At 38.1% G+C, this 26,999-nt stretch overlaps 1 protein-coding gene across 6 annotated transcripts in view; it reads left to right on the top strand.

Annotated features, from left to right (window-relative positions):
- The window catches only part of ATP2B1 (ATPase plasma membrane Ca2+ transporting 1), a 128,406-nt gene that overhangs the window by 43,800 nt on the left and 57,607 nt on the right, over nt 1–26,999 (top strand). For all 6 annotated transcript variants that reach the window (XM_049884026.1, XM_049884029.1, XM_049884025.1 and 3 more), the window contains 2 exons: nt 12,565–12,993; nt 22,981–23,178. In XM_049884026.1, the coding sequence (XP_049739983.1) occupies nt 12,786–12,993; nt 22,981–23,178 (406 nt within the window). In that variant the 5' untranslated portion in view covers nt 12,565–12,785. Of the gene's footprint in view, nt 1–12,564; nt 12,994–22,980; nt 23,179–26,999 lie in introns of those variants that run through there.

Raw genomic sequence — 26,999 nt, 5'->3', positions numbered from 1 at the left:
TCATCTTATAAAATGAGTTCAGCCACCTATATTAAAAAATTCTCAGAAAGGGTTAGGAAGTCAGAACTTCTGAAAACTACGTGATTTCTCCCTCTCAGTGAGTTTTGGGGGTGTCTGTGTATGCATATGCCTGTTGAGTTATCCAGGTTTTCTTTTGGGGAGCTTGAGAACTTTAGTAGCATTAATCTTTCACAATTTAAACTTCACACTTGCCCATTTTTATTCTAGCGAACAGTTAAGCAATTGGTTAGCTACTGTAAGGGCTATAAAAGAAATACAAGTTGTGGTTACTGCCCTAGGGAAGCCCAAATTCTACTTGAGGAGAGTTGATGAACTTTTAAGAAAATCTACACAAGTACAAATAGATAATGAGTTTTCATCAGAGTATCGGCTTTTTCCTTGTGGTGCCACATTGTTCCCCTGTGCTTACCTATATCAAACTATCAGTCACACTTACGTGCTTTCAGCCACTTTCCACCTCTGTCCCACTCCAACCAGATTTGGGTGTATCCCAGACAGTTGAGCCTTTCTTCAAGTCATGTATCCCTTTTACTACTTTCTCCTTTGTGTGTTTCTCATACCTTTTGTGATGCTTTCTACAGCATATAATTTTACTTGCTTGGTACTTGTTTTTCTTCCTAGAAGATACAGCCTTGGACTTGGGGCTTACTCAGATAAGTTAGAGATTGTTAGGAACTTTGAAGAAAATCAGGTTTGGGAAGGACAAGATAAGTTCAGATTGGAGATTGCATTTGAAATCAGGCAAAATATTCAAATGGAGAGATCTGTTAACAGTGGAAAACATAGGCCTGATCAAGGCTCTAGATGTAGGTCACTGACATAGTAGGAGTTGAGAGGAGAGAAAGTTGTAGGCAAGAGATGCCTGTGGCAAGATCCCTGAGCGATATTCTCTGGTTTAAGGTGTGGTAAAAATTTTAAAAGCCAATGAATGTGTGCAGAGGAGAACTGGATAGACACCCATGAGAACTAAATAAGTGATATATTGGGTGCGGGGAGAGAATCCTGGAAAAATGATACAAATATGGAGGAGGATGAGGTCATCATCACCCTTGTGAGTGGCCTCAATAGTATGGATGGATCCAGTTTGTTAGTGGTCAAGGGGAGAGGGTGAATAGGAAGAAGCATTGAGGTATAGACCTTTTAAGAGGTATGACGGAAGAAAAAAAAGGGGGGAGGACCATAATTTGAAGTGTTAATAAAATCCAGAAGAGGCTTATTTTTGGGGGTTGGGCTTTTTTGTTTTTATGTGGTAAATTATACCTGGTGTTAGGCTAAGTGAAGAAACCAATAGAAAACGGGAGATTGAAGCTGGGTAGTGGCTTACAGTGGCACTCAAGGAAATAAGCTCTTGGAGCTGAAAGACTTGAGTAGCCTGGATAGAGAGTGTTGTTGTTAGGTGCCGACTCATAGCGACCCTATGCACAACAGAACAAAACACAGCCTGGTCCTGAGCCATCCTTATAATTGTTGTTATGCTCGAGCTCATTGTTGCAGCTACTGTGTCTATCCACCTCGTTGAGGGTCTTCTCTTTTCCTCTGACCCTGTACTCTGCCAAGCGTGATGTCCTTCTCCAGAGACTGATCCCTCCTGACAACATGTCCAAAGTATTTAGGACGCAGTTACGCCATCTTTGCCTCTAAGGAGCATTCTGGCTGTACTTCTTCTAAGACAGATTTGTTCGTTCTTTTGGCAGTCCATGGTAAATTCAATATTCTTCGCCAACACCACAATTCAAAGGCGTCAATTCTTCTTCAGTCTTCCTTATTCATTGTCCAGCTTTCACATGCATATGATGCGATTGAAAATACCATGGCTTGGGTCAGGTGCACCTTAGTCTTCAAGGTGACATCTTTGCTCTTCAGTACTTTAAAGAGGTCCTTTGCAGCAGATTGACCCAATGCAGTGCATCTTTTGATTTCCTGACTGCTGCTTCATGGCTGTTGATTGTGGATCCAAGTAAAATGAAATCCTTGACAACTTCAATCTTTTCTCCGTTTTTCATGATGTTGCTCATTGGTCCAGTTGTGAGGATTTTTGTTTTCTTGATGTTGAGGTGCAATCCATACTGAAGGCTGTGGTCTTTGATCTTCATTAGTAAGTGCTTCAAGTCCTCTTGACTTTCAGCAAGCAAGGTTGTGTCATCTCCATAATGCAGGTTGTTAATGAATCTTCCTCCAATCCTGATGCCCTGTTCTTCTTCATATAGTCCAGCTTGTCGTATTATTGCTCAGCATACAGATTGGATAGGTATGGTGAAAGAATACAACTCTGACGCACACCTTTCCTGACTTTAAACCAATCAGTATCCCCTTGTTCTGTCTGAACAATCGCCTCTTGATCTATGTAAAGGTTCCTCATGAGCACAATTAAGTGTTCTGGAATTCGCATTCTTCACAGTGTTATCCATAGTTTGTTATGATCCACACAGTCGAATGCCTTTGCATAGTCAATAAAACACAGGTAAACATCCTTCTGAGCTTTCCAAACTAAGACAGACTAGGAAGAAGGACCCAGCAGTCTACTTCTGAAAAGTATTAGCCAGTGAAAACCTTACGAATACCAGTCGATAGAGAGTGAGAGCTGGAGTAATTTAGGAAAGACTTGTATAGAAAGAGGAACATGCTAGGAGATGGAAATGCATCAGTGGATTGTATATGACTGAGAAAAATAAATTTCTAATGGAACTAACAACTCAGTTTTTTGAATTTTACCAGTATTGCTCAGCCAGGTGATGTATCTATTCAGGGTTAGCTAATTAAGCAGGTAGGTGTAGTAGGGAAGATAAAAAGAGCACGGGAAGAGCTGCGAGAGCAAAGTTGGAGTCATTGACTACGGGGAAGTTAGCTCTTTTGGGGAGGCAAGTGTGATCAGAAAGGCTCTTGACAGCCTTTGAGCCTGGAGGTCAGAATGTGTACACAAGTTCAGTGTAAGTAAAGAATAAATAAAGGGAGATAAGTTATGCCCAGACAGGAAATCTTGAAAACAGAAAATTCCAAGTGATGATGTGTGGCTGTACCCTTGAATGGCAGTCACAGAGTACAAATCAGAGTCTTGGAATGAAGGTCAGGAACTGTGTGAAGCCAGAGAGTTTGAAGGATCAATCAATATGATGTGATGGAGTGGTTACAATTCAACACATCCCTAATGTCCATATTCTTTGCGCTTTGGTGAGTTAAACATAAATTGTTGCCCAGCATCCTCTAAAAACACAGCCTACCTTACTTTTTAATGAGATTCTTTGAACATGTTACAAAATTGAGTATTGATTTACTGAGCCTAATCCCAATTGGAAATGGTGAATTACCAATCATACTTTATAAATTAAGAAAAAGATAAAGAAATGAAAGCATGTGTTCTACCTGTAGTTCTATATTCAAATGTTCAAATATTGGAATAAATCATCCTTGAAATCTAGAGTTCTTAATTAAGAAAACAGAAAGCTCATGTTACATTTACAGATAGGAGTTATGCTTCTCTAAATATTGCCAACTTTATTTTTGTGAGCTTGTTCAGTGACATAATGAGCATCCTGTTTCCTTAAGCATTTAAGTGTAGGTTCTTGTGAACTGACAGGATAGAAGCTCTTAAGAACTGAGTAGGCTGACAGAGCAGCTGGTGTGACATTCAAGTGTTCATATTGCCTTCTAGCTCCTGAACAGAAGGAAAAAAACACTGTTTTAATTTAGAAATCTCTTCTTTGACTATAGCTGAAATTCTCAACACCAGTGAGACTAGAAAATGATAGAACATTTGGTTCTGATATTTAACTGGAGATATAATATGTTCTTATATTTGATGGTAAACGGCACAGCATTATATAAAATTTTCTTATTTTTGAGTTATTCAAAGGCTTATATTTTAGTAGGAAACTTACTATAAAGATGCAAACCCACTGCCACTGTCTAGTTGATTCCAACTCATACCCAGAAACCCAGTGCCGTAAAGTCAGTTCCGACTCATAGCAACCCTATAGGACAGAGTAGAACTGCCCCATAGAGTTTCCAAGGAGCGCCTGGTGGATTGGAACTGCCGACCCTTTGGTTAGCAGCCGTAGCACTTAACCACTACACCACCGGGGTTTCCTCCAACTCGAAGTGACCCCATAAAAACAAAACCCAGTGCCGTAGAGTCGATTCCAACTCATAGCGACCCTATAGGACAGAGTAGAACTGCCCCGGAGAGCTTCCAAGGAGCACCTGGCTAGGACAGAGTAAAACTGCCCCATTAGGTTTCCAAGGCTGTCAGTCTTTATGGAAGAAAACTGCCACGTCTTCCTTCCGTGGGGCAGCTGAATGCTTAACCACTGTACCAGCAGGCCTCCATAAAGATGCAAGCTTCCTAAAAGGTCTAAATAAAATAGAATAGCCGGAAACAAGTGTAGTTTACTTTGAGGGAGAGCCATTTTCTGTTACAGTTCTCTGTGTAATTTCTGGTAAATTTTTTTAAAATTAATACTTTCAGATATTTAAAACCATCTTGCAGATATGCAAAGTGTAGCAGTCTGAGTCCTACATTTTTATTTTGAATGAAGGAAATTATTTGCAGTATTTATGTGAAACCCGTTGGCGTCGAGTCCATTCTGACTCATAGCGACCCTATTAAAAAAAAAAAAAAAAAAAACAGGACAGAGTAAAACTGCCCCGTAGGATTTACAGGGAGCACCTGGTGGATTCGAATTGCTGACCTTTTGGTTAGCAGCCATAGCTCTTAACCACCACGCCCCCGGGGTGAGTTGACCCTGATGAAGTTTGAGAACTACTGATCTGCAGTGTGTGTAATTAGTATACAAATAATGTTAATAATCCGCTGTGTGAGCCAGAACTTTAAAACTTATCCTAGTTGTGGCAAATTCAGAGGGATTATGTTTTTTGCTTCTTTATATACAACCTTGCAATATTAGGCGAATCCCCTCCCCCCCCCCCCCCCGAAATGCAAGTATCATCAGTGTTTGGCATAAAATGGTTCCAGTTAACCTGACTGTAAAGCAAAAATCTCTGTAGTGAACCTCAGGACAACTCTGATTAGAATCATTCATATTAATTTTATTATCACATTTTCTGCTTAATTAAGTACTTCGTTGGCATAAACAAATCATCTGTGCTGGAAATGATAGTTATCAAAAGCCAGAGCAATTGCTTTACAGCCCCAGGGAGGGGTGTGAGTCACCAATTTATAGAACCTGTTTTGATTTGGGCTGGCATTGCTGTAGAGAGCAGGAGTTGGATGTGAGACTAGAATAAGGAACCTGGGTGGTTTTTTCATACTTTCACAGAGCCAGACTGCTGTAGAGTGGCTTCATTATTTTAACTGAATTGTGAAGTTCTGAAACATGAGAGAAACAAAAAAAATAAGGTTTGTAAATGCACATGCAAATAAATTTTTACTATTATCTGAAAACAAGATATTGGGTCTGCTTTTTAATATTACAGTGCCACCCAACACCCCCCTCCCCAACTGACTCCCTTGACGATTGCTGATTTGTCAATCAAGGAAGAGGAAGCAGCAGTGCAAAGTAAGAACAACAGCCAGAGATTGCTTGGTGTGTGGAGGGGGGTGTGCGTGTGGGTGTGTGTGAGGTGGGGCTGGAGTCTAGCATTTAAGGCAACAGAACCTTTCAAGAGTGAGGGAGTGGTTAGCAGTAACTAAAGGTTGCCAATAAGTCAGATAAGAAGGACTAAACCTGTCTGTCTGATTTAGCAATAAGAGGGGTCAGTGGTCATCTTGAAGAGTAAGTAGTTCAGTGCAGCACAGGAGAAGAAGCTAGATTGCATTGGATTGAACTGTGAGTGGAAAATAAAGTAGAAATGACAAATTTCATTTAGAGGATGATAGCTAGATGTAAGTTTGAAGGTTTTCTTACCAAATTGCATTCACTAGGTAAGATTTTTATTTCCTTTTTTTATTGACACATAACAACTAACCTTATTACCATATTTGATTTGGTATAATCTTGTTTAGCGTGGGTAACCCTAACAAATTATTTCCCAAGTAAATGTATCATTTCCTCCAGGCTTTATGAAACATTAAAACTCAGTATTATTACTTTTTTTTTTTTTTATTACTAGCTTTGCATGTCCTTAGAGATCTAGGACCCTGGTTGAAAGTGATTGCCATGCCTCAGTCAGTTTGTATAATTCTTTTGGCAATCTCAAAAGCCTTTTACTTTCTGCTCTCTGAAAGGATTTAAATGAAAGTAAACTTCATATATCTTGCATACCAAGGTGGTTTGAAAACTCTTCGAATACTCTGACTTCTCTCTTAACTCATTTACACAGCTATCATATTATTTTAAACAGTGTTAGGAGGTTCTGTTTTGCTCTGCTGTGTGAATTGTCATTGTTATTTCAGAAACTGTTTTTCAATTTGATTTTCAGTTGAAGGTTCAAACAGGAAGATTTTTATTCAGTGAATATTGAACATGTACTAGGTGCTACGCCTACAGTGCTAGGTCCTGGGGGTTAAAAATAAATAGCACAAATCCTGCCTATAGTTCACAGTTCACTGGGAAATACAGACAAGTAAACAAATCACTGCAGCTGTGTGATAAGAGCTGCAATAGAAGTAAGAACAAAATAGTGACTCCACTATTCTCATCTCCTTGTTATCCCCCTGAGAGATTTGCTGAAGGGGTCGTGGTAAATTTTTAATTGGCAGCAGGTAACTTTCCCTTCACTTACAGAACTCAGTCTGGTCTGTGCCTCTGGAAGAGTCTAGTAGATGATAAGTAAGATATTGAGGGGCGGTACCAGTCTCAGCCACCACAGACACAGTAGTTAGTGCTGATTATAAATCCCTGGAAACGAATAAATGAGGCATTGTAAAACGCAAGTCTTATTTTTGCTTTATCGGTTCTATAAAACTGAAATCCTGTTTGATGAATTTACTTTTATTTATACTCACCTGATAAAAATTACTTCCTAAACAAGCTTTATAGGCTTAGTGTGCATTTATGCAAGTATGTATGCTTTCTTTAAGCCACCTCAAAAATGAAAAATGGGAGTTCCTAGTAATGTTAAAATTGAGTCATCCTTTGGTTCTTTGGAGTGTTTTAATGAAGTAATTTGAATATACCAAAACTTAAAGAAAGTCCCCACCACTGATAATGTTGAGATAGCTACTCTTTTATATGTATATTAGACTATCTGCTTTTCTCTCATTACAGTGAGAGATTACTGATAAGTTGCTTTTAAAAAAGAACTGTAATTGTCATGTATTTTAGTGTGCTTCAGGAAAAACAAACTAGTAAATCAAACCTGTGATTCTACACATACTGTTATTTAGAATGATTCCAATTTTTAAAAACCTGAAGTAAAAATAATTTCAGTACTTTTATATTTAGTAGTTTACAGTAAAAGATTGTTGTTTTGTATTAAAAATTGGACTCTTTGAATGTTATTGCTGGGATAGTTCAAATTTTCAGGGTGTGAATTAGGTAAAAGTTTTTTTCCCCCTACAGAAAGTGACTGTTTAAGAAGGTTGATAGAGCGTGGTTACCTCTTCCTAAAACATGGAGATCAAAGATGAATAAGCCACGGTTTTTGCCTTTAAATAATTTTTTAGTATAATGGACCGTAAATTTAAGACTAATTATATAGTAGTTATATTGTCCAACTCCCCCCCGCCCCCCGCCCACAGCATTTAATGTGGTGGCTTTTATATTGTCACACTTACTGAGGGTCACTGCTGGCATCTAGTGGGATTGGAGGGTTGTGGTTTCCTTAACTTATGTGGTCGTGTTCACTGTCAATGAAGAATCATCACCAGACATGCCAGTAGCAACCCTCTTTCCACAACTACTTGTCTGCGTACAGAGAGAATTGAATTGATTTTTATATATAAAACGCGAAGAATAAAGAAATCTCAAGTGTTCTTTTTTGAAAGGCTGTAGTCAAAAACTGTTTTTGACTCTTTGTCAATCAAATGGTGCATCTAATGGCTGGGGTGTTAGTGCTTTTGAAGTACAATGTCATTTATGTTCCGTTATAGTTTTTTTCAGTTGCCATCGAGTCACTTAAAATCTCTACGTTACTATGATTTGTTCCACAATTTAAGTTTTGGACTTTTGCTGTTGTTTTAATGATTTTTGTGTTTAATGCTTTTTTTTTATTATTATTACAAATATCTTTACCCTTTGAGAAGTAGGTGATTATGAGTTTTTGGTGTCAGTGGCTATAAAATGAACAATTGGATGTGGTTTCCAACATCCCTTTTAACCCTTAAATTCTGTGATTTTTTTTCTTTGTAATCATTAGTTAACAGAATGATGGGTGGCATTTGTTTATGGGTAGTATTTTACTGTATTTTGATTTAGATATAGTAGCTTTGGAAACCCTGGTTGTGTAGTGGTTAAGTGCTCAGCTATCAACTGCAAGGTTGGCAGTTTGAACCACCAGCTGCTCTAAGGAGAAAGATGTGACAGCCCGTAAAGGTTACAACCTTGAAAACCCTATGGTACAGTTCTACTCTGTCCTGTAGGGTTGCTATGTGTCAGAATCGACTCTACGGGAATGATTTTTTGGGGGGGGTGGGTGCAGGTGGTCTGCTTTATTTAGCCAGAATTTACCACTGTCTAACTTTCGTTCATTCTAAAAATGAAGGGGCATGGCTTTTTGAATCACAAATCTAGGTTCAGATCCTGTATTAAAAAAAAAAAAAAAGACCTATTAGGTACTATAAATATGGCACGGGGGTAGTGTCTGACCTCCTTTCACTTCACCAGGGTGCAGGAGAAGCAAGATCAACAGTCCAAGGCTGATTCCTGTGAGGCGGAGGTCAGACATACCTTCTCTCTCCACCATCCTTACCAATTCTGACACCAACTATCCATCCCACGGCACTTCCTACTTCTCTTCTGGGTTCGATAATTCATTGCAAGGGCCAAACAGAACTCACAGACCATACTCAGCAATTGTGGGGTTTATTAGGGAAGTGACAGGTTACAATTTAGGCTCAGGAACACTCAAGAATGCAGTTCTTTCATCAGGACAGCCTCTTCCCAGCCGTGCTCACAGGCGCACTTCTCCCTGGCCCTCAGTCTCTGCCCAGAGGCACTCAGCTTTCTTTCTCCATGGGGCAGGAAGGATACCACACCATCTCCTGCCGCCAAGTCTCTGCTGCCAGGTCTCCTGCCACTGCTTCTCACTGTCTTCAGGAGTACAGCTCATTCTCTGTCTTGGTCACATGGTTCTAGGAGCTTCTCAGCACACAGATCCCAGGTCCAAAGGACGTCCTGGCTCCCGGCTGCTCTTCCTTGGTGGTGGTAGGGTTCTCTCTTTGCTGTCTCTGGGGTGGCTCATTTCAAGCCCAGAAGGATGGCAAAATGATCAGTCCCCTTGGTGGGCAACAATTACCCTATCACACAGTCCGGTCCAATCATGTGGGTGGGAGTTACAAGACCATGGCTAGAAAGCCTACACAAAAGCAATCTATGGCACCACGTATGTATTGTCCTTATTGTTGAGGAATTTATTATGGGTACCCACTAAATAACCCCTTTTTCTTCCACTTGAATTCTGTTGAGAGAAAAAACAAATTTCAGCACATAGAAATAAAAGTATCAGTTTTATTACTGATGCAAGTTGAAATGGAAAAACTAGGTTTCTTGTATGGCTTTTGAGTGGTAACAGTAGGGTTCTAATATTGAACTCTAGAGCTAAACATTTATCTACTCCCCCAACCCAGGTTCTTTGAACAGTAGTGAGTTTTTTACCTGGGAGTCTACTCCAAAAAATAGAGACCAGAATGCGTTATTCCTGTAGCTGTCTGGCTTTCATAAGAAGGCTATACACACACTCAAAAACCATTACCGTCCAGTTGATTCCAGCTCATAGCAACCCTAGAGGACAGAGTAGAACTGCTCAATGGGGTTTCCAAGATCTATCCTGAAGCACAACGCTGTCAGTGATAGGATAATATCCATATGCCTACAAGGAAGACCAGTTAATACGACTATTATTCAAGTTTACGTACCAACCACTAGAGCCAAAGATGAAGAGAAGATTTTTATCAGCTGCTGCAGTCTGAAATTGATCAAACATGCAATCAAGATACATTGATAATTACTGGTGATTGGAATGCAAAAGTTGGAGACTAAGAAGAAGGATCAGTAGTTGGAAAAATATGGCCTTGGTGATAGGAACAATGCCAGGGATCGAGTGATAGAAGTTTGCAAGACCAACGACTTCTTCATTGCAAATACCTTCTTTCACCAACATAAACAGCGACTGTACACATGGACCTCACCCAGATGGAGCACACAGAAATCAAGTTGACTATATCTGTGGAAGGAGACAATGGAAAAGCTCAATATCATCAGTCAGAACAAGGCCAGGGGCAGACTGTGGAACAGACCATCAATTGCTCCTATGCAAGTTTAATCTGAAACTGAAGAAAATCAGAGCAAGTCCGTGAGAGCCAAAATATGACCTTGAGTATATCCCACCTGAATTTAGAGACCATCTGAAGAATAGATTTGACGCATTGAACACTAGTGACCGCAGACCAGATGAGTCGTGGAATGACATCAAGGACATTATATGTGAAGAAAGCAAGAGGTCATTGAAAAGACAGGAAAGAAAGAAAAGACCAAGATGAAAGTCAGAGGAGACTCTGAAACTAGCTCTTAAACGTCGAGCAGCTAAAGCAAAAGGAAGAATTGATAAAGAACTGAACAAAAGATTTCAAACGGTGGCTCGAGAAGACAAAGTAAAGTATTATAATAACGTGGAAAGAACTGGAAATGGAAAACCACAAGGGAAGAACACACTTGGCATTTCTCAAGCTGAAAGAACTGAAGAAAAAATTCAAGCCTCGAGTTGCAATAGTGAAGGATTCTATGGGGAAAATATTAAACGATCCAGGAAGCATCAAAGGAAGATGGAAGGAATACACAGAGTCATTATACCAAAAAGAATTAGTCAGTGTTCAACCATTTCAAGAGGTGGCATATGATCAGGAGTGGCATGATGCCTATATAAAAAATAAATGTAACAGTGAAATGCACAAGGGATCGGATGTAATATTAGAGTGAGGTAGAATTTAGGAGTAGTGATTATAACTTAAAAAAATGGTTATATGGAAGAGACTTTTCAAAGAAAGGATTGAACTCAGTAATTTAACTAAAACGAGAGATGATGGAATCAAAGATGACGTACAAGTTCAAGCCCAGGTGGTTAGGATAATGGTGAGTCTCAGACAGATTAAAATTGGGGAAAGCAGGTGTTTGGTCGGGAGTGAAATGAATGCAATGCTATACATGTTAACTTTGAGGTGATTGAAGGATCACTAAGAGTGCAGAACTTAGGAGTTAATAGACTGAACTAGTTGAAGAGAATGGTGGATGAGTTCCTTAAAGAACATATATTGAAAGAGAACTCAGATTAGAGTAAGAAAAGGACTTGAAAGTATTCTGAAGAGAAAGTAATGCATCCATTCCTTATTCATTTATCTACCAAAGCACCTTCCATGTGCCTGTCACAGTTCGAGGGTCTCAGAATACAGTGATGGACAAACCATTGCCCTGCCCTTAGAATTAATATTCTAAGTAGAGGATGACAAAAATATAACACCTAAACTAATGAAGAAGATAATTTAAGATAAAGATTGCAAAGAGAACAGTAACAGTAAAAAGTGACTAAGGGGTGGAATATTTCTTTAGATAGCCGAGGGAAGACCTGAGGCAATGACAAGTGACAAAAGTCATGGTGGAAGATAGTTCTAGGAAGCCAAAAGATAGTAGAGTCATAGTGCAGCCAAGGAGAGTTGCAAGAAGGCCCTATTAAGGGGTTCGTTGTACTTTTTTGCCCTTTCAGAGGCTATCTGATTTGAAAGATTTAGAGGGTTAGAACCCAGCTCAGCCATTTTAGCCATTTATTAGCTGTGCCCAAAACCAAAACCAAATCCATTGCCACCGAGTCGATTCCGAATCATGGTGACCCTGTAGGACAGAATAGAGCTGCCCCATCGGGTTTTTTAAGAAGTGGCTAGTGGATTCAAACTACCTACCTTTTTGTTTAGTAGCTGTAGCACTTAACCACTACACCACCAGCATTAGGGTTAGGGTTAGCTGTGCACAAGATCCTCAAATTCACTGAGTCTTAACTTTTCTCAGTAGACTGAGGAGTAATAACACCTTAAGGGATGATTAAATGAGAGAATGAGTTTAAAGCAACTAGCATAGTGCTTGGAAGTAAGTCCTGATATTGGTAACTATTAATGGTTAACTGGTAACTACTAGTAGTAGTTAATGGTATTAATACTAATACTGAATAGAATATAAAATTCAGTCATGCAGAGCACAGTTTCATTTAATAATCCTGAGCTATAATGTCTTTATATGCAATTTCATTTCAGAGTTGCACTTTGATTTTTTATCATGCAACAAATTTTAGAGGCATGAAACTACTGTTGGAAAATGTTAACAGATATTTTTATAATTAATTGATATGCTTTGATTAGCTACTTGATGACATTTAGAAAGTATGCTTATATACATAATACTGTACAGTGGATTTTATTAACTTTTAAATATTTTCTTCTTACAGATATATGCATCTCATGATTGATATGAAGAAACTAGTCATGGGCCAAAGGTCAAGATACTTCTCTGGGAAATGTTGCTGCTGATGCTGCTTTATAAAGTGATACAATGAGTGTTTGGTTTAAGGAAGATTTTCATATTTAAAAGATTTTCATCTTGGAACTATATCAAGTGAAAATTAGATTCTTTTGGGAAACATTTTCCTCCTAATAAGTTATACTTGTAATGGGCGATATGGCAAACAACTCAGTTTCATATGGTGGTGTGAAAAACTCTTTGAAGGAAGCTAATCATGATGGAGACTTTGGAATTACCCTCGCGGAACTGCGAGCTCTCATGGAGCTCAGATCCACAGATGCATTACGGAAAATACAGGAAAGCTATGGAGACGTCTATGGAATTTGCACCAAGTTGAAAACATCTCCCAATGAAGGTGAGCTTTATTACATTCATTTTTAGTCCTTTGTGCAAAGAGTGTTGTATATTTGGCTCATAAATAAATATGCTTATAATTTTTAGGCTCTTGTATGATTATGCTGTAATTTTAGTGACATTACAGATGAGTTAGTTATGAGATTGGTGCGGTTAAAGTAATTTTACCTCAAGGAATAATGCTGCAAATTACCTGTCTATGATATCATGATTGTCTCTCAGCTCCTGCTACAGGGGATGGAGCTGAGCTGTCAGTAGCCCCAGGGATTCCGTGGAAATAAGCCCTGCTCACTCCCCTTCATTTTTGCCGGGTGGCTTAAAATAGTAGCTGACCAAGTTGTGTTTAGCTTATGGAGCTTAATCCAAACTTTAATAATTAGTGCAGGAAGCCTTAAACCAAATGCAATAGGTTAAATGGCAGTTAGTTTTTGATCTAGCAAATGTTTCCTTTGATTAAAAATAGTTATCCAGTCTTTCAATGTTGTTGAATTTCCCTTTGCTCAGCAAAGCCTTTGATTTTGTAGTAAGTTTTTTCTTGAGGCTCAAGCAAGGAAAATTCATTATGACTCATTATAACTTCATTGTACATGGTCTTTGAGATGGTTTGAGAAGGATGGACTTTTTATATACATTGATCATGTCGAATATAAAATTAAGGATATGAATGGAGTTTCAGGAAGGTATTTCCAAATTGCAGGGACAGGAGGAGGACACATGAGGGTGAAGACATTCACTTAGAGAAAAAGGAAGGCTTGAGTAAGGGTGAGAAATTATTGATGTGAAAACTTAAAATTATTTTAGTGTATATTCTGAAGCCAGTTCTAGAGAAATTATGCAGCAGTGTTTTTCTGAAAATTTTTCCTGAGACATCTGATGCTGTGCTCCTTATAAGATTTAAAGTAATAGCAAAGAGTTATCTCCAAAATTGCTGAAGAATTTTAAATCACACTAAAAAATTCTTTAAAGCGTTCATGTAATTTTGTGTGACTTGCTAATTATTTTAATAATGGATAGTTACTTTGATTTCCCTGAGGAAGCCTGTGTCAGTATTCACAGCTGTCCTAAAGGGACTTCAGCAGACCACTTGGAGTGTTTTGTGTGTGTGTGTGTGTGCACGCGTGCGCACGCGCAAGGCCTGTTAACTCTTCAAGATTTTCAAGATCTTTTCCTTAGGTTGGTACCACTAGAAACACGCACATCTTATTTATTTAGATCATCCGTTTTCATTTTAAGGTAGCTGGGACCCCCTTTTTACCCCCCTACCATACCCGTTCTCCACCTTAAAGTCAGAGCATTGTTTTTAAAATAAAAGGATGCACTCATTTTTATCTTTTGTTTAAGACCCCTCATTGGTTTTCCTTGAGCTGTTAGGCTCATGGTGAAAAAGTCTCCAATGCAGTAAGTCCCAGGATTACCAACGTCTGATTTATGGACAGCTCTTACTTGCCGTTTAATATTATATAAATTTCAGATTATTTTCTAAGCAGTTTTTCCTCCCTGAAATGAGATTACTGGATCAGATTGGTATATGTTCAAGTTTAAAGGTGATAAATAGTTTCAAATTATTTCTAGAAATATCTTACCAATTTGCACACCACAAGCAATGTATGAGAAAGCTGTTTTTAACAAATCTTTATTAGCATTAAGTTACTCAGTTTTCTAATTTCATAAGTGAGGAGTTTGATTTCTTTGAATACCAGTGGGGTTGAGTATTATTTTTAGTTTGTGGAGTATAAAGAGTCAAGGATTGTGTGTGTGTGTTTGTGACTTCCTGGCCAGTAGTTCCATTTTGTATTTCTGTTTCATTCCTTTGTCTGCTTTCGCGTTGAGGTCTCAGTGTTTTTTTGTGTTGTTTTTCTTGCCTTTTGAGTTTAATATGCCTGAGTTTTTTATTATGTAATAGTCTTTTGTATTTTTTTATTTTATTTTCCCTTTTATTCTTAGGAAGTCATGCTTATCTTCTAGCATTTTGAATTTAATTTTTGCTAAAATTTGTACAGTTATCTTCATTTATGTATATTTGTCATTTCAAAATGTGAAACAAGCCATTTTAAGCATTATATTTGTGTTTATGGTTGTTGAAAGTATAAATAAAAACAGCAGCAGCCGTCTCAATATTATTTACAAAGGAATCTTCATAGTGAACATTTTGTCACTCTTCATAGTAAACAAGTATGATCAGGAATTATCAATTTGTATGCCCAAGGAAATGACATAGACAGCAAGTACTCTTGTAAGAGTAACCCATTTGTACTTGGGAAAGTGAAAATTAAATGATTTTTCAAGTGCATGAATTTTGATTAGGTACAACTGAAGTTGTTTATTTGTGGTGGTGTAGTGGTTAAGTGCTGTGGCTGCTAACCAAAAGGTCTGCAGTTCAAATCCACCAGGTGCTCCTTGGAAACTCTGTGGAACAGTTCTACTCTGTCCTGTAGGGTCGCTGTGACTCGATGGCAACGGGTTTGGTGTTTGGTTTTAGTTCATCTTACCTGATCATTCTTTCATTTGTTAATTCATTCATTGATACATCTTTGATCAGACCTCAGATATTGATCAGAATACGCTTTATATAACCCCTAAGAAGAAAAAATGTTGGCAGTTAGAATTGTAAGATGCCATCAATTTTGAATCATATCCCAATTTTAGAGATGTAAATAAAATGTAAAAATATATGCCTCTTAGGCTTGCTGGGATTCAGCATTTATATCTGCTGTGTGGCAGGTACTTTTCTAGGCTGTGGGCACACACCATGATTACAACAAAAATCTTTGCCTTATTTTCACATGGGGTAGACAGACAATTCATAAGGAAATGAAATGAAATATGTAATGTGTTAGTGATAGGTGCTTAAAAGAAAAACATGAGTGGAGAAGGAAAATCAAAATTATTGGGTGTTCCAATATCAGATTGCTATACAATCTGAGAGAACAACCCAAGACATTTCTTAAGAACATTAATAACAAAAAATGATAGGTAACATTTATAATAGTACTTTTTGTGCCAGGTTGGTTGTTAGCACTTCCTATTTTATAGCTGAGGAACCCATGGCTCTTAGGTGCTACCGAAGCTGAGATTCAAACCTTGCCATTCTGGCTTCAGGGGCCTTGCTTTTACCCGTAGTATACTGCCTACTGGAAACCCTGGTGACGTAGTGGTTAAGTGCTATGGCTGCTAACCAAGAGGCTGGCAATTCGAATCCGCCAGGTGCTCCTTGAAAACTCTATGGGGCAGTCCTGCTCTTCCTATAGGGTCGCTATGAGTCGGAATCGACGCAACGGCATTGGGTTTGGTTTGGGGTTTATACTTCATACTGTTAAGTTCAGCTGATAAAACCCAGTGCCATCCAGTCGATTCTGACTTAGAGCTTGCAAAATATTGAAAAAGAAGTGCCTGCATTCCCTTATATTGGTAATATTTTTGATGGCAGAAACTACATGATGAAAAAAATTTTAATTTAAGGTTCTATTTATCAGCCTGGTCTTTAAAAATGTACCGTATTAAGGAAATTGTGTTTTTTCCTCATTTGGCCCATCAAATGATCACTCATTTTCTTCAGAGTCTTCCTTTAACGTGATTTGAAAAATGCCGTCTGTATATTGATCAACAGGAAGTGTTGTGAACCAAATACGATTTTCATAGTAAAAATTTTCCATTGGTTTTGATTAATGATAGTCACTCTTATTACAGGAATTGGAACTGTAGATTTCAAAGTTAACTGCAATTGACATTCCTAACTTCATATTTTCAACTATCTGTTAGAACAAGTACCTATCTCATAATCCTCTAAATCTAAGAATTCCCTTTTTATACCAAAATAAGCTGCTTATAATAGCCTAACTGCATGAAATTACCTTTATATATTTTTAATTCTATACCCTTGTTGTTTTCCTACATTGACCATTTATTTGTGTTCTAAATCACATTTCTTGACCCTTTTATTTTTACTCTAACTTTAGTATCTTTTCTATTTTAATGTATTCTTATGTTATCTATGTTATATTTTATATTGAATTATAGAGTAGAATCTCCAGTAAGATTTCTGGAATGGAAGCCTCTAGCACCGATAACATGTTTATCATTCAGTAGTACTGCATTAATCAAGGGACAAAAGTGATTTTATAAAAATTAAAGGCAGGTGCCATGTGGTATCTTGTTAAGAGGCATGACGTCATTAGCTTGTAAAGGGCAAGCAAGCAAATGAGACACCAAGCTTTTTAAATAGCGGTTGCTAAAATTAGGTAGAAGTGAAAAAAAAAAAAAAAAAGCAGAGGAAATAAAGACCGTGGTAGAGGGAAGCGAAAGAGCTATGTGGTGGGCAGCAGGGTAGGGCCAATAGCAGTTGTCCCTGCCTGCCTAATGTTTCTATAATTTTTCAGATAGCAGTTTATGTTTGTAATTAGTAGAAATAAGACTTCTAGCAATGGTGTGCTTTGACTGTCTTTATGGTATAATGGAGCCCCGGTGGCACAGTGATTAACAGCTGTGGCTGCTGACCTAAAGGTCAGCAGTTCAGATCCACCAGGCACTCCTTGGAAGCCCTATGGGGCAGCTCTGCTCTGTCCTGTAGGACTGCTATGAGTCAAAATCCAGTCAGCAGCGCTGGGTTTGGTCTGGTTTATGGTATAATATATTAAAACTAACATTCAAATTTGGGAAACATATTTAACTTTTAAAACAAAAAACAGACCCTTGCCCAGGATAAATCATTGTTGTAGGCAAGTATAATAACACTCTAATGCTCTGATATATTTGCTTGGTTATCCAGACTGGAACAGCAGCCTGCTTATTCAGGCATCCAACAGGTGTTTTCGTTGTGCCAGTCCTGTACATCTTAATACTTTTATAGAGTTACCAGTGAGGGTTTTACATTGATGATTCTGCATAACCTTGCCCTGGAAATTTATTCCTGCCATAATAGAGAATTACAAATTTAATTTAATACCTGCTCAGTTTACTATTTTTAATGGCCGTGAACTTTTTGAAAATAGTTCTAATACTGAATACTTCTGCAACTCTGTAACATATGTATTATTTTTTAAAGTCTAATTTGATAGTCTGAAGTAGCATGGCTTTAGTTAGAGGTTTTATAAATTCAGTTATCTGAATACAACAGACATTTCTTCCTCCAAACACTCCCCACTGGCTTTCATAACATTATACTCTGAGGATTTTCTTCTTCCTATCTGGCCAGTATTATCAGTCTCCTGTGCTCTTCTTTAGATGTTGGTGGTCCTCACGTTTCTGTTCTTCTGTGTACTTTCCTCTTCATCTATTTATTCTCTGTGGTTGTCAGCATCCACTCCTTTGACTTCGCTTATCATCTCTGTGCCCATGATTCCTAAATCTGTATTTCTGGTCCAGATTTTCCTCCCAAATTTTGAAAGCCTGATTTCTTTTAGACATTTCCATTGTCTCAACCTCTCAAACTTTCCCCTCTGAAAGCATACATCTTTTGTCCCCCTTTCCAATAAAAGTGACCCACCTTTCTAGCCGTTTCTTTCTGGTTGCCTTTGATTTCTCTTCTACCTGACCATCAGATGTTGGGGTGCACCAGGATTCTAGCCTCAGCCCTGCTCTGTTGTCCGCTTTCTCTAGAAGCTCTCATGTAGGCCAGTGGCTTCAAAATCATATATGCATATATATGTGTGTGTGTGTATATACACACACATACATATATCTCAGGCCTGTCTCTCACTTATGAATTTGGATAACCAGCTGCCTAGTAGACATCTCCACTTACTTGTTTAATGGGCATCTCTCGTTTAAATGTATAAAACAGAACTAGTAACTTTTTTTTTTGTTGTTATCGTACTTTAGATGAAGGCTTACAGAACAAACTAGCTTCTCATTAAACAGTACACATTGTTTTGTGACGTTGGCTATGAACCCCACGACATGTCAACACTCTCTTTCTTGATCTTGGGTTCCCTATTACCAGTATTCCTGTCCCCTCTTGCCTTCTAGTCTTGCCCCTGGGCTGGCATGCCCTTTTAGTCTCATTTTGTTTTATGGGCCTGTCTAATCTTTGGCTGAAGAGTGAACCTCAAGAGTGACTTCACTACCGAGCTAAAAGGGTGTCCGGGGACAGAACTACTAACTCTTGCCTCCATCTCTCCTCCAACTCTGCAGTTCCCAGTGTCTGTTGTATCTTGGTAAATAACTCTTAAATTCATCTAACTCAGGTGCCTGGTGAAAAAAATCTAGAAATAATTCTTCATTCTGCTTTTTCCAACTCACCCATATCCAATCCTTTAGCGAATTCTGATTTTTTCCTTCCAAGATACCTGGCAGATTCAGTTACTACTCTCTGCTTCCATTTCTAAAGCCCAGGTTCAAGCTACCAACATGTCTTATTTGGACAATACTGCAACAGCCTCCCAACTGGTCTTTCTCCTCCACTCCAGCACTCTTCCACTGATTCGTCACACAATTAAAATGATCTTTCTAAAATGCAAATTAGTTACCACAACCGTGATTTAAAACCTTTATGGGTTGGAATTAACAGCAGTGGCTTAGTGGTTCCCATTGCACTAGAATAAATGCCCAAACCCTCCCCAAATCCCCCATGATCTTGCCTCTGGCCGATTTTCTTATTTTCAACCCTCTCCTCTTTTCCCCTTGGTCACTAGGCTCTAGCCACAGTTGGCTGTATTTCTTAACCTTGAATCTTCTAACCTTGTTTTGGTCTCAGGGCCTTTGCATTTGCTTTTGTGCTGATGAGAATGCTTTGCTCTAAGGTCTTTCCATACCTGGCTCCTTACCGGTCATACCTCATGTCAGATGTTACCTCCTCGGAAAGGCTAACACAGTCCACAAGCACTCTACCTTTACCTTCTTTTATCTTCTTCATTGTACTTAATAGTGCCTATAATTATTTTAATTGTCTACTTGTTCCTTTCTCTCCAGCATAATACAAGCTTTTTGAATATAGGACTTGTCTTCTTCACACTGACTCCTCACTTGTAGAACAATCCCTGAAAGTAATAGATGTTGAGTAAATATTGGCCAACAGACTATCAGTACAAAGCTCTTAATTATATTTAGATTATATAAATTGATTATTTTATAGTAATAGAAATTAACCAAAACCTGTTGGCATCGAGTCCATTCCAACTCATAGGACAGAGTAGAATTGCCTCATAAGAGTTTCCAGGGAAGAGCTGGTAGATTCAAACTGCTGATCCTTTTGTTAGCAGCCAAGCTCTTAACCACTACGCCACCAGGGCTCCAATAGAAATTAAATACTTCCAAAACGAAGTTAAAACCTAGAGTGTTTAATCACTTTATGACTTTTCCCTTAGTTTGATAACAATACCCCTATAGTTTACGATTTACAAACTGTGCTCACTTACCTTTTCCTTTGGTAACTTCAAAGCATTAGTTAGATGAACAAATGTTAGTGACCCCCTGTCCCTAACGAGGTTAAGTGACTTATATAAGATTTCAGTATGTGAACTGGAATCTAGGTTTTCTGATTTCTAAACAAGTCAAGTTCTTAGTTTAGCGCCCCGGGTATGTGCTTGTGTTTGCGGTAGTGGTGGTTTAGAAGAATTATAATACCCTTTAGGAACAGTTGCTTTTTTTACTTTCCAAAATCTGCTCAAGATACATTTTTGGGCTATCTTTAGCTCTGTGACTTCTCAGCATTAACATAAAATATTTGTCCTTATTATAACCAATGTAAGTTAAGAGTTGATCAGTTCTATTCGTAATTTCAGTAGTGATATTTAAAACTAACCCGTTGGCATTGAGTCAGTTCCACCTCATAACAACCCCATGGACAAAGCAGAACTGCCCCACAGGGTTTTTTAGGCTGTAATCCTTACGGAAGTAGACACTACATCTTTCCCAACGGAGCAGAGAAGTGTTATATATATGCAGTTTCTGGTAGGCCCTATGAAGTGTAAGTTAAACTGATGTAACCATTATTTTCAAATTTCTTAGAATATTAATGGGGACATAAAATATTTATTACGTACACTTAAATGATACAAACATTTTGCACACCAAAGGCTTGCTGTGAGAGGCTTCGTTGAAATTAAAAAATATATGTGCTTTAAAGATTGGGAAATAAGCAGTTGAATTTAGTTTCCGTCTAGGGTCTGGATTTCTTTTACCAGTAAAATTTCAACAACAGAAATTTGACATTACATGAAGGGATAGCAATCTTTTATTTTTACTAGTAAGAACGTTAAAATATAAGACAAAATAAACCTATCCACTATCTAATATCATCCTGTCATAACAGGAATGATTTTTAATCTGAAAAGCAGGAAGGGCATAATCTCAGAGCATGTCAAAGTGTAGTTCTTTGAAATGAATAAATTTTATTTCTTGGAAAACCTTGTTACAGTGATTCTCCTCTCCCCCATTTAATGCCATTGACCGGTGGAATTGGTTGCAACCAGGTGTGATTGGTTACGAGCTGCTAACTAAAAGATGGGCAGTTCGAATCTACCAGCTGCTCCTTGGGAACCCTATGGGGCAGTTGTACTCTTTCCTGTAGGGTCGCCGTGAGTCGCAGTCGACAGCAACGGCTTTGGTTTGGTACAGGTTAGATGTGATTAGGGAGCATTGATTTAGTCTACACAAACAGTATGAGCATTCTGAATTATAATTTGTATGTTTCAGCTCTCATGTTGTCTTTTCCTCTAATCAGAATTATTAAAATCCTTCACTGCCTGCCTTTCCAGTAACTCTCTCAAAGCTGAGAGCTCTGTGGAGGCTTCCCATTGATTACTTTTGTCATCAGAAATCTAAATTGTTTTCTCAGCCTCCCACTGTGGACCCCATTATGGTTGCTGTTGAAAACATCCTCTTGAAACTTTTTGGTACCTTCAACAGAGTAAATAATTACTTTAAATCTACATATCCATTTCTCATTGTTTATTCTAACAATGTACTCTTTATTTTCTCGCTTCTGTTCTCTTCCAGCCTTAGCATTGAGGTTAATGGCTGAAACAGGGAAATCTGGGAACCTTCCAGTAATCTGTTTTCTTGTCTTTTCTCCTTTGAGGTTCTCTTAGAATAGGCTCTTGCCAAAAAAATTTCAGGTTGAAGTTAGGTTTAATATGATAAATTAAAAGTTGTGTCATCTGGTATCTCTGCCCCCTCTTAAATAGATTAAGGAGAAATGTCATTTGTCACTGCTGTCAGTTTTTATGTGCCCACACTAATGTGCAGATGCACATATCTTGCATTTGGATGTACCTAGGCTTGGTGGGATCAACAGGATTAAAGAAGTACTTGATAGGTGAAGGAAAGGCAATATTCATGTTCATCCAACTCTCTTTTAACCTCTTCCAGTTTCATACTCCAGACAATAAATAGTATACCCTACAGTGTACCATTTCCCTTATGGTGAGAGTAAGTACATTCAACCCATAGCAACTCTTTCTTCAGTTGGAATTAATCCTAAAAGTAAAACCTGAAAGAAAAGTCATTCCAAGTATACTGTGTTTTGTGACTTGCAAATCTTTTTATCAATCAAGTGTAACAGACATTTCAATAGGGGAGCTTTTAGAGTTTGTGACAGATTAATTTTTTATTATTATTCATTAAATAAGAATAAAAATCACAGACTTTTACTGATTAAAGTTACCCAGGGTACAATAAGTACCTTTATACACTTCCCCATTTCTGTCCTAAAAGCATCTTTGGTAAAGGCGAGGGAACTGTTTAATTACAATATAAAAACCTCAAACTGTTGTTATCAGTTCTAATCTACAGCCGTCTCGTGATAGTATAAAATAGAATGGTCAAAAATAAGCAGTTTGGAAAAGTGAAAAATTTTAATCCATTCTTGAGTTACCTACTTATTTTTCGGTGATTTAAATTCTATACACTTAATCTGAAGCACAAAAATAAATCAATTTGATGGGGTTTTTATAAATAAAGATTTAAAGTGTAATGAATTGATATATTTTGGATCAAATGAATATTTTCATTTGTAAATACTAAAACTGTTGGTTTTTTTTTTTTTTTTAAGGTTTAAGTGGAAATCCTGCAGATATAGAAAGAAGAGAAGCAGTGTTTGGAAAGAATTTTATACCTCCTAAAAAGCCAAAAACTTTTCTTCAATTAGTATGGGAAGCATTACAAGATGTTACTTTAATTATATTAGAAATTGCAGCCATAGTATCACTGGGCCTTTCTTTTTATCAACCTCCAGAAGGGAATAGTGCACGTAAGTAAATAAAAATGACTTTCACATGTGGTACGGACCTCAGTTCATTAATACATAATAATAATAGCAGGCCAGCATTTCATGACTGTTGAACTATGTCCTAGGCACTATTCTAAGGAGCGCCTGGTGGAGAAGTGATTAAGCGCTCGGCTGCTAACCGAAAGGTTGGTGGCTCGAACCCACCAGCCACTCCTTGGGAGAAAGATGTGGCAGTCGGCTTCTGTAAAGATTATAGCCTTGGAAACCCTGTGGGGCAGTTCTACTGCGTCCTGTAGGGCTGCTGTGAGTTCGAATCATCTTGAAGGCAGCGGATTTGGTTTTGGTTTTAGGTGCTATTCTAAGCACTTTAAATATATTACTTTGGGTAATTTTCACAATAACCCTATAAGGTAGAGAAAAAAAATATAGTGCTGAGCATCCCCTTAATTTTATAGGGAGGCACAGAGTAAAATAATCTGCCCGTATTGCTCCATGGAAGTCAAAATCTGATGATCTGTTGCTATAAAAGCGGCAACCTAGAAAACCCTGTGCAGCAGTTCTGCTCTCTCACACGGGCTGGGGGTCGACTCTGACTCAATGGCATCTAACAACAACATACACAAACTACGTGTCTAGCACAGAGCTAAGCAATATTTACGATGTGGTCTGTGCATCAACATTAAAGTAAAATTTTATTGTCTTTCCAAATTCATTACTTTCATGATCTTAAGATATTTTGTTATGTATATAACATTTGGGTATACCCATTTGGGTAGTTTATTTGCTATTCTGAGAATGTTTAGACAGTACTACAAAGTATTCTGACCAACCAAGAAATACATTATAGAATGGTAGATCTGCTTTTAACTTGTATCTAAAATTTTTTTTCCTCCCACTTTTTTGTGCCCTTCATTTCTCTTTTAAATTTCTTCTTAGCCTTTTTGTTTTGTTTTAATTTAAAATGAATGTTTTTGCCAGTACATCTTATAACTACTAGGAAATGTAGCTTGGGTTTTGGTCACTATGTATTAGAGTAGCTATAAAGTGAACCAAGATTATGTTATATATCAGAAGAGTGATTCATGAAAATATTTTTGTTTATGAAAGTTTCTTCTCATGCCTTTTCAAGTTATGAAAAGTTTAATAAATACTTGCCTGAGTCTAAAAGTTGGTTTATTGTTTTGGGTTATTGTTGAGTCAATTTTTGACTAATAGCAACCCCATATGACAGAATATAACTGCCGCGTAGGGTTTTCTAGGGTGTAATTGTTATGGGAGGAGATTGCCAGGTCTTTCTCCCATGGAGCTGCTGGGTGGGTTTGAACTGCCAACCTTTTGGTTAGCAGCCAAGCACTTAAATATTATGCCCCAGGACTCAGAGAGAAAAGTAGGTTTAGGTAATCATTTAAAGTGATTTCCTTGAAGGTGGGCCTAGGACTCACATGAGAACTTTTTTATTTTTGAGAAGTAAGGCAGTTTACCTGAGATCAGTGTAGATGAGGGTTTCTCAGCAGCTGCAGCACTATTGATATTTCTTGCCAAAAAATTCTTTGTTTTGGGGGGATGCCCCATTCATTGTAGGGTGTTTATTAACATCACTGGCCTCTACCCAGTAGATACTAGTACTAACAACCCCCACCCCAACTCCTATTCAGGGCAACAAGCAGTATCTCCAGGTATTGCCAAGTATCCCCTAGTGGGACACAGTTGCTCCTGGTTGAGAATCATTGATGTAACTAAGAGATTTAAGAGCACTCTAGTCAGCATTGAGCCAAATTATTTTTAAAACTTTCATTTATTTTTATTATGTAAAAAGGGTGGCATGGCAGCAGACCTCATCTGACTTCACAAGAGGGAGGAGAGAATCAAGATCATCAGCCAAGGCTGATTGCTGAGGTGGAGTTGAAACATACCTTCTCTCTCCAACCTCTTTATCAGTTCTAACACTAGTCATCCCTCTCATGGCACTTTCTACTTCTCTGCTGGGTTTGATAATTCATTGCAATGGCCACCCAAACTCATAGATGATACTCACAGTTACGTGGTTTATTAGGGAAGTGATAGGTTACAATTCAGAATCAGGAACAACCCAGGATACAGTTCTTTGGTCAGGACAGCTTGGCCATGCCCGCAAGCAGACTTTCTCTTAGCCCTCAGACCCTCAGCAAATGTTACAAAGCTCTTTAGTTCCACCATTAAGTGTCCGGAGACACCCCGCTCTGCCAGCAAGCCTCATGCCTGAAGGCACTCAGCTCTCTCTCGCTCTGTGGCTCGGCACACCCACTGTAGCTACCTAGCATCTTGGACTGGGAAGTCCCCCATGCCACCTGGTTCTGCTGCCACTGGTTCTCTGCTGCCATCTCACACAGTCTCCAGTGTTACAGCTCTCTCTGTCTCCCGGGTTGGGGAGGTTTTTAGTGCAGAAACCCTGGCTCTAAAGGATGCACTTGACTCCCAACTCACCTTGATGGTAGTGAGGTTCCCCCTCTTGCCTCTGGAATTGGCTCCCTTTAAGCCTAGTGGGATGGCAGACTTCTTGTTAGGGTTCCATATACCTTATTTGCATGGTCGCACCCCCACAAGGGTTCCGTGTACCTTATTTGCATTATGAACAGGCTGTCCAGTCCCCTTAGTGGACCACAAGCACCTTACTTGCGTAGTCCCCCCCAATCACTTTGTGGCCTTCATTACTAGAAGGCCCATATTAAGCAATTAACTGTACGGAAATTAAATACATAGGACCTATTTTGCTATAGAAGTAGGGAGAAAGGGCAATCTAAAGGAAATGATGTTCACCAAGAATTCCACGTCTTAGAAATAACTGATGTAGCATTTTGAATATTTATCCTCCCAGATTTTAAAAGTATGTTGTGTGTGTGTGTATATGGGAGTGTGTAGATGTTGGTATTTGTTATGTGAAAAGTTAGGTCATGCAATCTTGTTTAGCCACATTCAGCTGAATTCTTTAGTTTTGAAAAAGTTTACCCAGCTCGCTATAGAATATTGGGAATGGCATTCTAGACTTAAGTGAGTTAGCAGATCATTAAAAACATTTCACTTTAAACATTACTTTCCAAGAATATAAGAAAAGTATTTTCACCATAAGTGGAAAATTTGTCACCCACTAGATCTAATCTTTTTGAAATTTGTACTGCTTCATTTGTATAATGACAGGTCCTTTCCCAAACTTGCTTAGGGAGATACTGGTATTAGAATTCAACCGAGAGGAAAGTGTAGACTTGTCAGTGCCATTAAGAACCTTTAAAAAGAATTGGTCATCGCTACCCTTTTGTCCCAAGTGATCTTAAAACTTGCAGCGTCTAAGTAATTGACCCTTTTAGATTCTTTAGAAATGTTTGAGAGTTACTTTTTGGTTTATCCTTAATAGCTGTTGTTTCTTCTGACTGTTTAGACACTTTAATTCTACTTTAATACTTTCTGAACAGTAAATTTAAATGTATTACTTTATTCATACATATAATTTTTAAATCTTGTTTTTTGTCTGTTTCAGATAGCCTTTCCAAGGTAAAATTGTAAACTTCGGCTCACTTCTGTGCTAGAAAATTCAATCTTTAAGTATTTAAAATCTAGTCTGCTTAATTACAATAGTTTTCTAGTGGAGTAGGCCTAATGTTATCTCACACAGTTCAGCCCTGCTTTAAGTTCACCTTCTTAAATCTGAATTGTTAGTAATTTGAAGTTAAAGGTTTGATTTTACCAGGGATTTTTCCTGCTTTTGCTCTTTATATCATCTGGTTATATCTCAAGAGAATAAGTGGCTTGAAAGGGGAGTATTATGAAAATCACTGTTTTTATAGCTTTTTGTCCTAAACTCAAAGGAA

The sequence above is a fragment of the Elephas maximus genome, chromosome 4, assembly GCF_024166365.1.
Source record: "Elephas maximus indicus isolate mEleMax1 chromosome 4, mEleMax1 primary haplotype, whole genome shotgun sequence".
Lineage (NCBI taxonomy): Eukaryota > Metazoa > Chordata > Mammalia > Proboscidea > Elephantidae > Elephas > Elephas maximus.
The sequence above is the reverse complement of the archived record's forward strand: the minus strand, read 5'-3'. Positions and strand labels throughout refer to the sequence as shown.